At 42.8% G+C, this 17,344-nt stretch overlaps 1 protein-coding gene across 4 annotated transcripts in view; it reads right to left on the bottom strand.

Annotated features, from left to right (window-relative positions):
* Positions 1–7,355: 7,355 nt before the first annotated feature.
* PELI1 (pellino E3 ubiquitin protein ligase 1) overlaps positions 7,356–17,344 on the bottom strand; it is a 47,308-nt gene continuing 37,319 nt past the window's right edge. For all 4 annotated transcript variants that reach the window (XM_030448000.1, XM_030447998.1, XM_030448002.1 and 1 more), the window contains 6 exons: positions 16,632–16,776; positions 15,344–15,473; positions 13,657–13,758; positions 11,034–11,231; positions 10,712–10,900; positions 7,356–9,833 (listed from right to left, as the gene is read on the bottom strand). In XM_030448000.1, coding sequence (XP_030303860.1) covers positions 9,267–9,833; positions 10,712–10,900; positions 11,034–11,231; positions 13,657–13,758; positions 15,344–15,473; positions 16,632–16,702 — 1,257 coding nt within the window. In that variant the 5' untranslated portion in view covers positions 16,703–16,776 and the 3' untranslated portion in view covers positions 7,356–9,266. The remainder of the gene's footprint in view (positions 9,834–10,711; positions 10,901–11,033; positions 11,232–13,656; positions 13,759–15,343; positions 15,474–16,631; positions 16,777–17,344) is intronic.

The raw sequence follows: 17,344 nt of genomic DNA on the forward strand, positions 1-17,344 counted from the left end.
ATACTTCTGTAGGGTAACCTCCTAAATTGCAGTCTGAAAAACTGTTTGAGGCCAGCAGAGCCTCTTCTTTGAAACTATTCAACAGAATTTCCACTGCAGAAATATAAACTCAACTTGGTTTTATTAACCATTAACCTATAAAGATAAAACTACAACAAAACACACAGTCTATAAATATATATATGCTGTTGGGAGGAACGCTAATCCCAGGCCTCCCTAGTATGAAAACCACTGTACAAATCCTGTGCATTTGGCAGTATTGTTTGAGGACAGAGGGGCCAAGGTGTTTTTTAGCTTTAGGGGTGGCATGGTCTGTTGTCAAGCCCCTCTTGCAAGGGCACCTGCCCCACCACCAGGCTTCTGTCTGTGATGGCTTTCCCTGGCAGGCCCCTGCCAGGAGCTGCTGAGGAGTGTGACACAAGCACTGATTCATTGCCACCTGAAGGCTCTTTCGAGCACCTTCTGCTTCTCCTGCTCAAGAACAGGCAGGGTGAGATTTCCAAGTGATAAAGGGTGATGTTGGCAGAAAGGCTGAGTAACACTGAAAACCCCCAGCGCGATGGTGAAGCCGAGGCTTACCCTGCCTCTCAGGAAAGCTGCTCCAAATCCACTTTAACACAAATAAGTGAAGAAGCATCAAACCTGTGAGCTTTGTGCTGTTGTGTGGCATTTAAAAGACCTTTTGATTGATTTAAGTCCCTCTTAGGAGTGAATCAAGATAATTAAATGCACAGAGGCCCCGGCAGCTTCGCTCTGCAGAGTCTGGGACTACCTTATGCAGCCGGGATCCATGACCACTGGCTGCAGAAAAGGGGCAGCAGATGGGAGAGGTCCTCACATCTCTGCAACCCATCTTGGGCAACATTTGTCCTCCAGCAATGGTGGAGGGTGGCACCACAGATTGATCTTGTGGTGGTACCCATGGACGTGTCCCCATTACACAGGGCAACACTCCATGGATGGGCAAGCAGGGCAAGTGAGACCATAACCTCTCATCCCCTTTAAAGTCCTGGTTTAAGTGACTGTCCCAGCAAAACAAAGGTGGGCAGTGCCTGCATCTTACTCCTATGGAGATTTTTGAAAAATGTCAGCCACCCCACCAACTGGAAGCACAGGCCATGGAGAAAAAAAAGAGGCAAATTAAAAAGCCAGGTTCCCTCTGTGTTCCTCAGGGCTAACAGAACAGATGATGGCATCGCTGGAAGCTGCGTTTGCTTTTAATTGTCCTTGTTCCACTGAATAACTAATTCTCTCCTCCTCCCACACAACAGAAAAAAAAAAGCAGCACGGGTTTTTTGGAAAGGATGAGTTGACTCAATTCCTTTCCTACAGCGCATGACAGCAAGCTGCAGTTTTTAGCTTTGCATCCAGGCAAGTTTAGAATATCTCTGCATGCATTTATTTTGTTTAAAATCTTCTGGGATCAGCTAAAAATAATATTTTGGAGAGAAGAGGATATGGAAGTACTAAAGGCTTCATGTTCATTTAGCTCTTGAATTGCAGCCAACTGAAGGGAATAGCACGGGTAGATCCCATTTGTAGGGCAGTCATACTTAAAAGTTATTTGGAGTGCTGAGACATGAGAGGTGCTGAGACTCTGTGAGATCTGAGCATCACCCAGGGAAAGAAGTGGATCTCCTCAGCCCAGAGATGAAATGCTCATCTTTCATGTGGCTGTTCTCTAGGAGTCCAGGAAAGCCATTGCTCTCCCCTCCAGCATTTTCCAGGACAGACTCAAGGGGAACCCTAGTGTGAAGAATAGATGAGCAAAAAAACCCCAAAACACATTCTGCAGGGCCTAAGCCCAGCCAGTATGTTTCAGTGCATTAAAAAAAATCACCTATTTCAACAGAAACACTTGAAAAATCGTAACCATGGCAAACACAACTGAGAAACTGTCAGACAAAACAACTGAAGAGGAAAGCAAATCTGATTTTTAAATTTTTTTTAAGCTGTGGAGGGGAAACTTTTTAATGAAACATTTCCATTAGGAAAAGAAACTGATGCTGACTGTCAATCATTACACCAAAGTCCTTTTCTGCCAGGCAGCTTTCCAGCCACCCCTCTTCTCCAAGCCTGTAGTGTTACCTGGGGTTGTTGTGACCAAAATGCAAGACCTGGCACTTGGCCTTATTGAATTTCATACAAATGGTCTCAGCCCAATGATCCAGTCTGTCCAGGTCCCTCTGTAAAGCCCTTCTACCATCCAGAGGATCAATACTCCCTCCCAACTTGGTGTCATCTGTGAACTTCCTAAGGGTGCATTCAATCCCCTCATCAAGATCATTAATGTTAAGCAGGAGTGGCCCCAGCACTGAGCCCTGGGGAACACCACTCGTGTCTGACTGACAGCTGGATTGACCATTGACCACTCTTTGGGCTCAGCCATCCAGCTGATGGTTTAACTCAGCAGAGTATATTCCCATCCAAGCCTTGGGCTGCCAGATTTTCCATGAGGATGTTACGGGGGACAACGTCAAAGGCTTTAGTGAAGTCCAGGTAGAACACATCAACAGTGTTTCCCTCATGCTCTAAGCAGGCCACATTGTCATAGAACAAGATCAGGTTTGTCAAGCAGGATCTGCCTTCCATAAACCCATGCTGACTGGGCCTGTTGTCTGGTTGACTGCTCTATGATGGCTCTTGAGATTATCAATTCCACGACCTTCCCTGGCATCAAGGTGAGACTGACAAGGTAGGTACTGGGATCTTCTTTCCAGCCTTTCTTGAATATGGGTGTCACATTTGCCAGTCTCCAGTCCAATGGGACATCCCCAGTTAGCCAGGACTTCTGAAAGATGATGGATAGAGGCTTGGCAATCACATCTGCCAATTCTCTTAGCTCCCTAGGGTGTAAACCCTCTGGCCCCATTGACTTGTGAGTGTCTATCTTATGAAGCAGGTCCATATCCATTTCCTCATGGATTGGCCTAATCTGTTCCCCATCTCCGTCTTCTATCTTAAGAGACTGTGTGCCCAGTGAACAACCAGTCCTACTATTAAAGACTGAGGCAAAGAAAGCATTAAGCACCTCAGCCTTTTCTTGATCCTTGCTCACTGTTTCCCTCTACATCTAATAAAGGATGGAGATTCTCCCTAGCCTTCCTCTTGCTGTTGATACATTTATAGCAACATTTATTGTTATTTTTCACCACAAGTTTTGTTCCACTTGGGCCTTGGCCTTCCAATTTTCTTTTGGACAGATTCATCCTTGCAAGTTGCCTCTCTTTCATGGACCATAAACTTTCTTTTTGTTTATGAGTTACAGCCAAAGCTTTCTGTTCAGACAGGCTGGTCTCCTTCCTTGTTGGCTTGTCTTCCATGCCTTGAGGACGGTCATATCTCTAAAATTACCTCCTTAAAGGACGCCCAGACTTCCTGGGCTCCTACATCCTCCAGAACTGCCTTCTCCTAAGGGACTCTCTCAACAATGGTCCAGAAGAGACCAAAGTCTGCTCTCCTGAAGTCCAAGGTGGCAGTTCAGAAGACTCCCCTCCTTGCTTCACTAAAAATTGAAAAATTTATCATCTCATAGTCACTTGAGCCAAGACAGCCTCCAACCATTACATCCCCCACAAGATCATCATGGGAGTTTGCTACAGATAACCCAAGCAGGATGGAGGGGTGGATAAGGTACTTTATAGGCACTTGGGTAAGGGTATGATGATGTCCATCTTATTGACCTTTCCCTTGATTCTAACCTGTAAGAAGCTCCCAACCTTGCCATCACCATCATTAATAACAATATTGCAGGCATTGCTATATTATCAAGCACTTGCCTCTGCCAGCAGGAAAGTGCTTTCCTAGCTGATCCATAAAGTCATTCCTGCCCACACAGAGGATGTGAGATGTCTCAGCCCTCTGCATGGTGGTGCTGGGCCTTTGGCAGGGATGCCAGAACAATTATTTGCTGGTGCCTTTGCTGCTGCCACAAATCCATCCTCACCAGCGGAGCCAGGCAAACACTACAGGCCAGAAAATAGGGTGATGCTGGTGCTGGTTCCCATTTGCTGCTGTCCAGCCCTGCAAGAGGGGCAGTTGGATAAGGACAGAGAGGTGGGAGCACAAGCAGCAGAACAAGGAGTGGCAGGGAGTGAGCAGACAGCTCCTGACTGCCAGAGCTGACACTTCACCTCCAGTTGCTCGTCTTCCCCCAAGCTCAGCCTCGGGGGACACAGCCCTAGCTTGATGTCTAACCTGATCTCACAAGAGCTTGTGCCAGGCAAGGCAAACACCATCTGCTTCTGTAAAATCTCCTTCCTGCTGGCCACAGACACAGAAACTACTGTAACTGCTGGGGCTGAAGAGAGGAGGAGAGGATGGGCAGCAGCTCACAGTGGGAACAAGGATTCAGGCACTGGGTTTTATGGCTAACATTGTTCCCTAGCACTGCACTGCTGCACAGCCTCAGGCACCTCTGAAGCCACTGGTCCTGCTGCAGGCTTTGCAGTCTCCCAAGGTTGCATTGAGGCTGGCTGCTCTCACAGGGGCAGCTGAGGTTGGAGGGAATATTAGCACTATTCTTCTCCTCTTTAACTCTGCCACCCCTTTGCTTTCAGGAGGGAGACAGGACGAGGCCAATGACCAGAAGCACCCTGTGCAGCTGAAGCAGCTGGCTCTTCACTGTGCAGCAGCACTCATTGGTGTTTCCCCTGCTCAGCTCGTGTCACTGGGTATGTTACCATGGGATACCACATCCCAGCAGCACACTTTGTCACAGTGCTGTTCTCTGCAAAAAAAAAAAAACACCAAACAAAAAACAAACCAAACACACACACACACACACACACAAAAACAAAACCCAGCAAAAAACCCCTACAACAACAAAAAACAACCACCAAAAAAACCCAGGGGCCTGATCTGCTGCTGCTGCTGCCCTGGAAGCAGCAGGCTTGCTGTTGCCTGTGCAGAGCCCATACTTGCCAAAAAGCCCAACCCCACAAGCCACAGGCAACATCACAGCTCCCGCAGAGATGCTTTCCCAGTTCTTTTTCACAGGGTGCACGACAGCACGTGTACAAGTGACCTCCTATAGCCACAGAAGATCACAGCCCTTATGTTAAAGCAGAGTACTACAATTAAAAATAGATGAGCTCTGCCAGTGTTTTTACAGAAAAGGAAGCAGGGATTACACGAGCCAAGACTAGGACCAGGAAATTTAGTCTAATTCAGAAGCAAGCAGACCTAATCCAGGCTGAAAGACAGCATACAAGTAGGTAGCTGTAGTCATCATGACATCATGCCAAATGATGCCAAATTAGAAATGTATTTTTTGAATTGGGCCTGGAAAGTGTCTCTTCAGAAGGAGATCAAGCATATTACAGCAGGGTCATGATGGGATTTTTGCAGAGCACCTTCAAATACATAAGGCCTGCTGGGGCAACTTTATCATGTCTTCAAACCTTTCAGTATAACAGCCTTATTCTTGCAGGTGAAACAAGGCTGGCACAGACAGAGTTGGAAAACCTCCTCCCCAGCCTCCATGACGTGTTCCAGAGCTGCACCACGCGCTTGTGATGCTGCTTGAACCCCGTGGCTGAGTCAGCAAAGGGAAGGGAGGACGCTCCATCTGTGCTGGGCTATCCACTGCCTTTCCCAGGAAAAGCCCCCAGCAGCTTCCCCCGTGAAGATGCCTCCTGCCTGGCTGTTAGACAACAACATACCAAGCTGCCCCACTTCTGCTTCAGGGAAGAAAAAAAAAAAAAAAAAGAAAAGGCTTCATTAGACAGCTGCTGTGCCAAGCTGCTGCCTTTTACCAGTGTTAAACTCATGCAGTTTCCTACAGCTGAAAGGCAAAGCAGCTCATTAAATCACCTGTACTACACACGGAACAGCCATGCATGTACCAACTGCGGAAAGCTATCTGTCTATCTGCAGATTTCCAGGCACGCTTCTGCAGATTTTCATAAAACCTTAGGGTTAGAAAAGGGCCTAGACTTACCTCATTTCCACATGCATTCCTTCATCAGTGCCATATACCTGTGGTGACCTCCCAGGGAATAGTCCTCTCCCCTCTGCCTGTTGCATTATCGATGCCTCTTTCCAACAAACCTTTCAGAGCACACATGAAGGCCACAGATCTCACTTGGAGCTGGTTTTTTGCAACTACAAAGGGTTGAGTTAGGCTGCACACAAATGGAGCTGAACTTGTCTCAAAGGCAGCACGGTGCAACCTCTTGCACTCCTCGCGGCTCCCAAATTTGCTCAGAAGCACAGGCATTCAAGTTCAGAGCGCTTCAGTCAGCTGGTCGGGTCAAAGGGATAATTTTCCTTTTAATCTGACATTCATTTTACAGAGTACAAGACCTTCTTATTTAAATTGTTTACTAAAGAACAGAAGGTGAGCTCAAATGAGGAACCACAGCCAAAGCTACTGCTTTGTTAACTTGTATCTTGTATGGAAAACTGTTCCTCAAACTGCTCGACCGCTGCTATCCTGCTTTTGACAGTGGGATTTCCATGTCTCATGCATTTGAAAGCCCTTTTCTGCCCTTTTAAAAATGGCATTAACAAACCCAGCTTGGGTCAAGGAAAGCATAAAACAGGCAGAGACCATAGGGTAGACTCCAAAGGATTATCTTAGAATAATGGTAACCAGAGAACAGCTAGTTCACCTACTACGGTCTTCTGAGGTGGGTTTTTTTTTTGTTTGCTTCTTGGGGATTTTTGGAAGTGCTGGGTGTGGCAGGGAAGGAGAAGCATAATGAAAACAATGAATAACCCCAGTGGGGTAGAGACTTGACTTAATGACATATGTTGGGTATGAACCTCTCTTTTCCCCTCTAAAGTCAGATGTGCATGCACCCAACACTGCACTATGGGCTCCACACCAGCACCCAGCTGTGCCTCCAACATGGAGCACTTTCCACGTCTGCTACCATCCAGTTATCGTCTGTTTTCACAATTTATGTTGCTCACACTGCCTTGTAGCTTTCACTATGTCCATTTCTGATTTTTCACATCTCCAGTCATTAAGATCAGGACCAGACAAGCAGCGCCAATCAGATTTTGTGGAAGATAGAATCAAGAGCTCCAGATGTTTTATGAGCACAGCCATTTAGCTAAAGTTTTTGCTTACATTTACTTATTTGTAACTTACTCGGGGAAGAAATCATTTTACAAACAGCAATCTTGCTTTTGTTCATGTGTTAAATATAAAACACATTGAAAGGTCACATCTGAAAGGAGCCATTCAATCCATGACCAGGATGACATGCAAACTCTTTACAGTTGCTTTTTTTTTTTATCTTAATCCACATGTGCAGAACAAACACCTTAAATGACATCAGAAGTGTCATCTCCATCCAATTTTCCCATCTCTTGGAAACAAAGCCACAACAATCCCAGAATTTCTATTTTTGAGAAGTGTTTACTCACGTAGTTTGAATAAATTAATTTGCAAATAAAAATTAAACTACAGTATAATATTGTTTGAATAAAATGATTAGAACAACTACAATACAGGGTTTTCTTGATGCATAAGCTTCATTACTTGATGCATATAATCTGGGAAATGTCAAAATCAGTTATATTTCTATGGAAAGGGAGTAACAGCAGTTACTTGTACATGACAGCTAACTGAACTTATAATACAGGTTTCCTGACACATGCATTTCCTGAGTGAACCAAACAATATACATAATTTCTTTTTAAAAATGGAGAAACGATTGACAAAGCAAATAATTCATGACATCTAAGCAACACAGGTCTCCTCTTTAAACCAAGAAAATTTCAGAACAGCTTTGAAAGAAAAACTAAAGCTATGCTATAAACTACAGAAATTTGCTACTGTCAATTATACAGTACATATTTTTGAGGGGGGAAAAAAAAAAGTACGAAGCTGGCCAAAAAAGCTCAACTTAATCCTAAAAAGGTCAGGCTGTGTATTTGCCATGAAGCACGTTGAGTTAGCAGCAAAGCTGGACGTAGTGCACTGGCCTTTTCTGGTGGATACAGAAGGGGAAGGAATGGTAGGGAGGGGGGAGAGCAGGGAGACCATGACCTAGAGCCCACCAGATGGTGAGGAGACCTTGCACAAGCATCCTACACTGAGATCTGCAAGTCCAGTCCCCACTCAAGCTCTCCCCTAAGAGAATGCCAATTGTGCCAAGTTGCACAAGGATGCCAGGGCGCAGGCACGCATCCCCTGGGTACCAGGGTACAGCTTTGTTCTGTGTGGGGCCTAGATGAGTATTTGTACCTTGCAGCAGGGTCAAGGCAAGCATGTGGAGCCCGTGGCTCCCACACACCAGACAGAAGGCAGAACATCCGACTGACAAGCCCAGCACACACTGGGGCTGGGGCTGATTGGATGCATCTGCCCCTCCCCTCACCCCCTGCCCCAAACAGCAAGGAACAAAACTGGCCTCATCTTTCAGTTTTGTTAATGTTTAACATCGGAAAAACCCTCACAAATGTCACTAATGCTAAATAAAGAGAAGTGTTAGCATGAAGGGAGAAAAAATCCTTAATCTAGACTAAGTTGCATATTCAAAGTCTGGTAAATATTCTCCTCATAACCAGACCTTAAGTACAGTCCTACCAAAAAGACATTTTAAGAAGTCCTTCTTAGCTACCTTTCAACATGGTTAAAGCAACACCTTTATGCCACCGTAATTTGCATTAGCTTTGTTTAAAAAGCCTTTTAACTACTCTAAGAACTCTGTATTTTAGATTAAAAAAGATTTTTCTACCATTTCCATCTCATGTCCTTCTCCATCCAGAGCTACTCTACACATCCAATTGCTGGATGCAACACACTACGACCATGCTACTCTCTACACATTCTATGTATTTTCAATAATAAAGATAAATAGAAAAGAGTTAATATACATGTTATATTTTACAACGTTTGCATCCAAGCTGTAAACTAATGTTCTTTGAACTATTTACCCTCCATATACAAAAAGAATGAAACAACTTTCAAACACTGTGGGCATGTGATTGAAAACCATTAAATGGAAAGCATTGAAGTTCACTCTACAACACTTCCTTCACCCCTTCAGTAGTAGTTATTGATTAAAAAAAAAAAACAAAACCCAGGAGTTTTCCCCCTTCTCCCCATTTGTTCCATTTCCAGACTTTTCTCATTAAAGAGGGATTTAGCTGTTGTAACAAAAAAAAACCCCACAAAAAAACAAACCCAACAAAAAAAATTCTTCATCTTAATGCAAACCAGCAAAGCCCAGAGAATACGAAAAAGAGTTGGTTTAAAAATGAGAATCGCTTAGCTTATCAGTTTACTGCAGTCCTCAGTAACCCATGTGTTAGTCAAGAGGTCCTTGGAAAATGAGTCTGATGTAACCCTGCTCACCAGCCAGCTGATGCGCACAGAAGGGACAGGCTGCGTGAAAAGTGTGAGTACCATGAGGAAGAGGGATTTGGGACCAATATGCAGTTGTCTTTTCCGAGCACACGTGTCCACAAGGGCTGAATGCATGAGTTGGAGGTCCTGCATCCACATAAAATCCTGCTTCACACCCAAGCCACAGAGGCACATAGGGGCCGACAGAGCGGCACATGGGACACTCGCGATCCTTGCCGTCTCTCTCCTCCTTGTTTCCCCAGTTGTGATAGCCGTGGACGTGGCCGCAGTTCAGATACACCCACGGCTGCTTTTCATCTACAACATCTTTCCTCTTCATGCTGGGGAACGCCAAGGTGTTAAACCCCACGGGACACTGGGGCCTCGCTGCGTTGATTTCCTGCCTCAGTGCCTCCAGGTGCTTGACTGTCGGGGTGCGCGCAAGCCCTTCCGCAGTGCGCCACAGCAGCGTTGCTCCACACAGGTCAATGAGAGAGCCATCCTGGAGCTGGTTTGTTTCATTCTCGACCTTGTGATGGACAAAGAGAAAGAGAGGTGTCACCCAGGGTTACCTCGAAGAGTAACGTAATGAACTTTCCTAATACAAATCCGCCTGGAAGACCCAGACAAAAAATTCCAAGTAGCTACCAGCTGTCCTCTACAAGATACCCACAGAGAGCCCAGCATCAGTATCTCCCTCCTCTTTTAAAAAACAAACCCAAAACCAACCAAACCCAAAATCTGACAAGTCTTCTTTACTCCTCCAGCATATTTTGTACTGTTTTCCTCAAACACACCTTTGTACACAGCTCCCCGCTCCTCCACAAAAAAAAAAAATCAGCCGTCAGCATTTCTACCTAAACTCTTAAAGTAAGTGTTAATGTAGCACTTCCTTTTGGTAAGAGATCCCAAAGGAAATAATCTCCTGGAAATGTCACCAATGCTTTGGAAACAAAAGGAAAACTCAGAATATCAAGGTGGAAACAGATAGCCAGGTATTTAGGCATGTGCCAATAAAACTACAATTATTCCTAATTATTCCAGAAAAAAGTAGGAAAACCTTAAAAGCATAAATTCAAGAGAGATAATCAGAAAAGCCCACTTTACAATGCGTGCACGACTATGACAGTTTGCAGAAGAGCACAACGGACTGGCAACTCTATTTGGGAGAGCTGTCTAGATCTACAGCTAAGTACTAGCTTGCTGATAAATTTTATCAGTTATTCAGGTTGAGTAAGAAATCTTCATATATGAACACAGAGACATCAGAAGTCAGCACAACGAATTACAGAGGTGACATCCACACTGACCGAGGAAGATCCCAGCCTCTGCTGAAGCCCAAGCTGTGCCATTTACAGTTGCACCCATTCTAAAAGGGCTGCATAAAATATTGGTCACTTCTCTTACCATTTTTCCCCTCTGCTGAGCTGATCTGGTTTCACGGAGGCTGAATACATTCCCACACACAGATATCTCTCTCCACACCCCTGGCTTGGAGTCTTCTGTAAATCCATTACGAGGATGCATAACAAGAACTCCATTTGTGGTGAGTCCATCCATTTGCCCGTCTGATGTCTTCCACTTTGCAGCTTTCTCCTAAGAGAAATTAGAGTTACATCAATGAAAACTCTAATTTGGCTGAAGTGCAGCTACAAATTAGTTAAAGAATAAGCTTTCACTGAACTTAGAGGAAAAAAAAAAAAAAAAAGAAAAAAATGAGCTCCCTTACCCCAAGAAAGATATTTTTTGAGGAGTCAAATCCTGCAGCATATATTCTTGCTGTGAAAGGAGGGTTACGTTCACATATGATTCTGCAGGCAAACCTTGATATAGTGCTCTGCACAGACTGCGTGTCTGAATTACTCTGACTTCCAGGAACTGTGTCTGTCACAACAAAGTCTATAGGACTCTCCGTTGAGCGACCAATCTGGAAAGGGATTTAAAAAAAAAAACAAAAAAACAAAACACCAAACCTGTTTAGAAGTCTGCCTATGGGTCTATGAATATTCAAACATTTGAAAGTGATCAAGAAAAGATCATGACATTCCAGTCTGAAATATTTCTCTCCACCAATCTAAATTTAGGTTTCTAAACCCTAATCTGAATTGATGAATTATTCCACCTCCATGCGATCCAAGTTATTCTGAAGGCTGAGCACAGCCAACTGGAGGAAGGGGAAGTAAAATGATGTAATTAAGTCAATTCTGAGATGATTTCCCATTGAAGGCCTTCTCATCAGAAAGGTTACACTTGGGTCAGCTGGACCAGCTGCAGTAGCGGCAAAAGAGCCAGGAAACAGCAGTTAGCTGGAAGAAGAGAGACATTCCACCACTCTGCATGCCCAGAATATTCTGAACAATGCCAGACTAGGTGGAGATGGAGACGTAGGAAAATTAGATTACGTGAGCTGACTCTCCAGCTCCAGTGAGGCACTGAGAAGCAGCAAATCTGTCAGGAAAGACCAGCTTTGTGGCAGGGAGGGTTTTCATTAACATGCACAGAACACAACAAGAATGCAATGTCTGACTGCAACCAGATTTTTCTAGTAGGGGCATTGCCTTTTCTGGTTGCATGGGAGAAAGAGTTTTGCAGTCCCACACAACTCCACTGGGTTTGATCAAATTGCATGGGTTTCACAGCTTTTGCAGTCAAGCCATCTTATCCTTTTGATATCATAGAATCATAGAATTGGCTGGGTTGGAAAGGACCTCAGAGATCATCGAGTCCAACCCTTGAACCACCGTTGCGGTTGCTAGACTATGGCACTGAGTGCCACATCCAGTCTCTTTTTAAATATCTCCAGGGATGGAGAATCCACTACTTCCCTGGGCAGCCCATTCCAATGCCTGATCACTCTCTCCGTAAAGAAATTCTAATATCTAACCTAAGCTTCCCCTGGCACAACTTAAGACCATGCCCTCTTGTCTTGTTGAAAATCGTTTGGCAGAAGAGCCCAACCCCCACCTGGCTACACCCTCCTTTCAGGGAGTTGTAGAGAGCGATATATAAAGCATGAAGTTATATTCCTTTTACAAATATCCACACAGTCAGGCTTAAAGCCTGCTTACACATTACTACCTTAAACTCACTCCCAGGGCTCTCAACAACCTCTTATAGAACAGCTGGTTAGCTTAAGACTGATTAACTGCTGGGCAGGATACCCAAAAAAGCCTGAGGTGCATTTTGGTGACAGCTGGATGGAGAGCTTGCATGAGACTGAAACTGCTTTGTCAGTGTGTATTTTTTCTATTGCCTCTTAGGCAAGATAACCCATCAGGACACAGGGATTGCCACTGGCAATTTGAGAGCAGCGTGCAGGCCACAGCATGCCTGAAGAGACAACGCTTACACAAACAATAGCTTATGCTGCAGCTAGTTCATCACAGCCCTTTTGCTCTCTTGTAGGTATTTGCAAGTTGCACAGCAGCTTTCTCCACCACTTACCAAGACCTGCCACCTCCCTTAGGTCCTGCAGTGGCGTCACAGCTAAGTGCTGTGACAGCAAAACTCCATAAATTAGTTTGCCATAAATTAGCAACAACAGAACCAACTATAGCAACAAAAATCAATGCCAGATCAATCCAGGAATCAGAAGGAACAAAGCAAAAAACAAACCAAACCAAACAAGCAAACAAAAAGAAACAATCAACAAAAAAACCCAAACAAACCCCAAACCAAAAACCAAACAAAACCTTTTAAGAAGAACAGGAAACAATTGCAAGACATGAGTGCACACTACAGCAGCATAAGTGTTTGTGGTTCCTTCAGATACACAGAGGAACTGCAGCAAAGTTGCTCTGAACTGTGAAGCACATCCCCACATTTTTCATTGCTTTAGACTTATTTCTGGGTTTGCTTATAGCAGTTAGGGATATTTTTCGTATTAGTTGTATCAGTAGGTTTTCTGTATTTTCGCACTGTGTTTCTTATACCATGTCTCCAACTGGCTGATCCCAAAACCCTCTGTAAATTCTAGAAGCAAAGTTCCAAGTGCTTAAAGGGAAGAGCGTACTTGATTCTTATTTTAGCAAGGAGTGATCAGGAGAGAAGTTATGTGACTTGTAGACCAGCAGTCAAAGGCACAATCATAATCCTGTCCATTAGTCACCAAAAAAGCCCTTTCACCTCTGACCAAGCCTAAAAAAGATGCACGGCCATACAGCCTTGTTCATATTGTGGCCTTGGGAATGAGGAGAATTAAACAGTTCTGCATAATGAGGTGTAGGAAGGGTCACATACAAATTTTTGGGTCTGAGGGAAAAAGACTGAAAAGATGTCTTGTTAGAAACCACCAAAAGCAAGAGTACATTCATATATATATATATATATCAAATCATATTTACTTTACATACCTGGAACATATCTGTGTTGCTGTCATGTGTATATTCAACTACTACTGTCTGGGCCCGAGACAAAGTGTAAGATATGCTGTGTTGGTCCTTATTGCTTATTGCCTATGGAAAAAATGCCAAAAGATTATTGGACCAGTGAACAATGTCTCTACTGAATACAGCAGCAAAGCAGACAATATATATAACCAGGCTCCTCTTCTCCATAAACACACTAAGGCAGATGGTTGTTAGTGACATACCTGTAGTTAAACTTCACAAAAACCAGTCCTGGCTATTAAAAAAGCTGCAGGACTGATTCAGCAACAGACCAGACTGGTCTCTTTACCACACACTGCAACAAAATACATGTAACCGAGACATACTATTAGTCATACTTTGTGTTAAAGCAATGCTGGCCTTGACACAAAAAGAGCAAAACAACTGAGTGCAAAGGCTAAAACTCAATGTAACGCCATCATGTCCTTCTCAGCCTGAACTTTGCCAATAGCCAAGTGATAACAATAACTTAGGGACTTCACTCTAAAAACAGGACTTGAGTTCATACTACAAATCAGTGATGATTGATGAGATACACAGACAAAAACCTGCAAAAAGTAGTGGTGGTAAACAGGGTAAAATGGAGAAACTGAGCATAGGTTGCAGCAGTTGTAGTGAAGTAATCTAGATTTCAGTTTGTTAGTCTAGATTTTCATTCTTGCTACTACCTACCAGCAACTGAAAACACACTTTTAGAAAAGTGCTTCTAAATAGAGTTTACTTGAATACCATAAAGAATTAGCAAAAATAAATGTTTTCTTCACAGATCACCTATAGATGTAGTTCTGTCACAATATCTTTGGTTAGCAGAATGGTTTTGATTTCAGAATATTTTATGCCATTCTCTGAATTCAGGAATCAATATTCTGAAGTGCTAAGGTATTTAGGGAGTTAAAAACTTAACGCTACTGTATTTGCTCAAGAATCTGATCTCAACACTGAAGATTTCTAAAAAAACACTTTGCATTCTCAAATTCCACTGTTTCTTAATAGAAATGCTCTGTTTATTGTGAAACATAATTACACATACTCAGAAATCAACACAATACATAAGTATCTTATGGTAATACCTTAGCTATATTAGTTTTGATATGAAATACTATTTAACTTCAGGACCTAAGGTTTTCCTTTACTGCATCTTAATAGGAACTCCTAACTTGATTACAAGCAGTACAAAATGTGCCCTGCAAAACCCACCTGTCCTTGCCCTTGGGAAACACCCACCCACTGGACAGAGAGCTCTGGCAAAGGATCATTTAAAAGTCAGTTTTATGTAAAGCAAAGTTAGCCTTAAAGCACAAATGAGAGCAAAACCAGGAAGGCTAGAACAGATGTTTGTAGCAAGTTTAAAGGAAAACAAAACGTGAAGTGTTTTACATGACTAACCTGTGCCCTGAACTTTCATGTTTAAAAAATAAACATTTTTCTTTCTGGACAAGGCAAGGACTGGGCACCAGATTTGTTTTGATGAATGGTTTCTTGCTAACCCTGACAGGTACCAAGACACCCTGGATAAACATGAGCCATTCTTTTTGCAGCCAGGACTTCATGCTTTTGACATAATTTCATCTCAGCACAACAGCACTGACTTCACTGAACTCTTTAGATAGCACCAGGAGAAATAAGACTTAACTAGAAGAACTGAACTTACCTTTGCTGCTTGAGGGGTACAGGCAATATGCACAGTGCTAGGTTTCACCCCATTTGCCTTGGGCCTTTTAAATAATGCAAACCTACTTTTTCTTCTTCCTCTATCTCCATTTGGGAGAGACCCATTGTACCTACCAAAAAGCACAGAAAAAGAACAAAATTCATCTTCCTGTATTACTTAGTTTCTCATGAGATCCAGACCTACAAGAAATTTCATTCAAAGCACAAGGTCTTCTTAATTACCACAGTAATAATAGCTACAGACTTCCAATTAATCACATTTATTCAAATCTAAGAATAGATAAACACAATACAGAAATATGCCCACAGAATTACAGTGTATACACTCAAAGACTGTAGAGCAAGGAGCATTATTCAGATTAATTTCAAAGCTACTATCCAGAAGCAAAAGAGACTTGGGTCTCAAATACAAGTCACAAAATCACAGGATGTTTGAGGTTGGAAAGGACCTCAAAAGATCATCAAGTTCCCAAGTGGGTTTATCTGTTGCTTCATCTCTAAATGATGTGTTCACACTGTAAATGAAAGATTCTAAATACTTATCAACCCTGGTGGACAGCTAGCATTCTAGAGAATTTAGGTTGAAATAAAAACCCATAGGAAAGAGATACACTGTCCTCTGACACTCCTATTTAACTCATTAGAAAATCCTCAGACCTTTACTTTGAACATGTCAAAATAAAAAGTCCACCCAGCAAACTTTCTTTATTAAAATCTTCTGTTTGCACTTGGATATTATAGCATCAGTGACCATGTTCTTACAAAACTTTTTTTCATTTTACTTGAAATCTTATGGAACGTCTCCTTCCACATTATCACATTAGTCATCTATCTTGGTACAAACTGGAATCAACCTGGAAAGCATTCCCAAATTGGCTGCCTTCGTCATAAAATGCTTACCTGGGAAGAACAAGGGCCAAAAATAAACTTACATCTAACTCAACTGTTTAGAGCTCCACACCAATGCTCCCACTGCCACAAAAAAGTGTGCATACTGCAGTGCCCTTTTCCAATATATCACGTTATGTGATATATTGGTTACCACTGAAAAAGGCAGCCCCCTCCCTCCTTACACAAGATCAGCTACCAAAGAAAACCTGATCAACTTACTATTCAGTTATATGTTTGCTAGATACACAGCAAAAGCAAAGCAGTCCAAGTGAGAGGCTGTGAGACCATCTCTCACAGCAACCAGCATTTGATCTGCTTTAAGTCCACTAAGAAATCCTACCCTTATTCTCACTTCCAACCAAGTCAGAAACACTTACCCTAATACAATCAATTCACCATATTTTACTGGTGCTTTTGATGGATGATTTTCTTGATCAGGAGAAAACATGAGCTTAGCTAATGAATTCTTCTCAAATTTCAGGTCTCTGATCAAGAGCTGTGGCACACTTTTTTCATTATTTCCTGGAAGAACAAAAGATATAATTAAATGTAAGAGAAAAGACTCAAATCCAGCAACTACACAAACCTTCACACTGGCATGATACAGTAGATATATTTTTCATTTTTGTATTTTGGGTTTCCTTGAAATAATCTTAAGAACATACACAAAAAGCTATATCAGTTAAGGGTGAATGGCCTGCAAGATCCTCCACAAAACCACACAGTATTGCCTTGATATAACATCCACAGCTTTTTCCCTTCATGCTACTTCTTAGCTTAAGTTATAGAGAGCTTCATTTAGTATATTTTGTTCCACTATCAAGAAGCAGAGCCAGATAGGGATTAAATTTAAAGAAAATAAAATAAAATAATAATAAAAAAAAAATGAGGACCAGAGAAGTAGATTTTTTCATGGAAAGTGTCTGACTAACATCCTCCCAAGAAATTTCTGGATTTGCAGATGGAAGTTGCATGACAATTTGATACTGAGTCTACCATCCAGGTTTGGGGTGTGCAGCATGACTGCATATTTAACCAGCATCAGAAGTCATATAAACAGTTCTGAAGAACAGTTCACACTATCTTTTAC

This window comes from Calypte anna, chromosome 3 (genome assembly GCF_003957555.1).
Source record: "Calypte anna isolate BGI_N300 chromosome 3, bCalAnn1_v1.p, whole genome shotgun sequence".
In the NCBI taxonomy this organism is placed as follows: domain Eukaryota; kingdom Metazoa; phylum Chordata; class Aves; order Apodiformes; family Trochilidae; genus Calypte; species Calypte anna.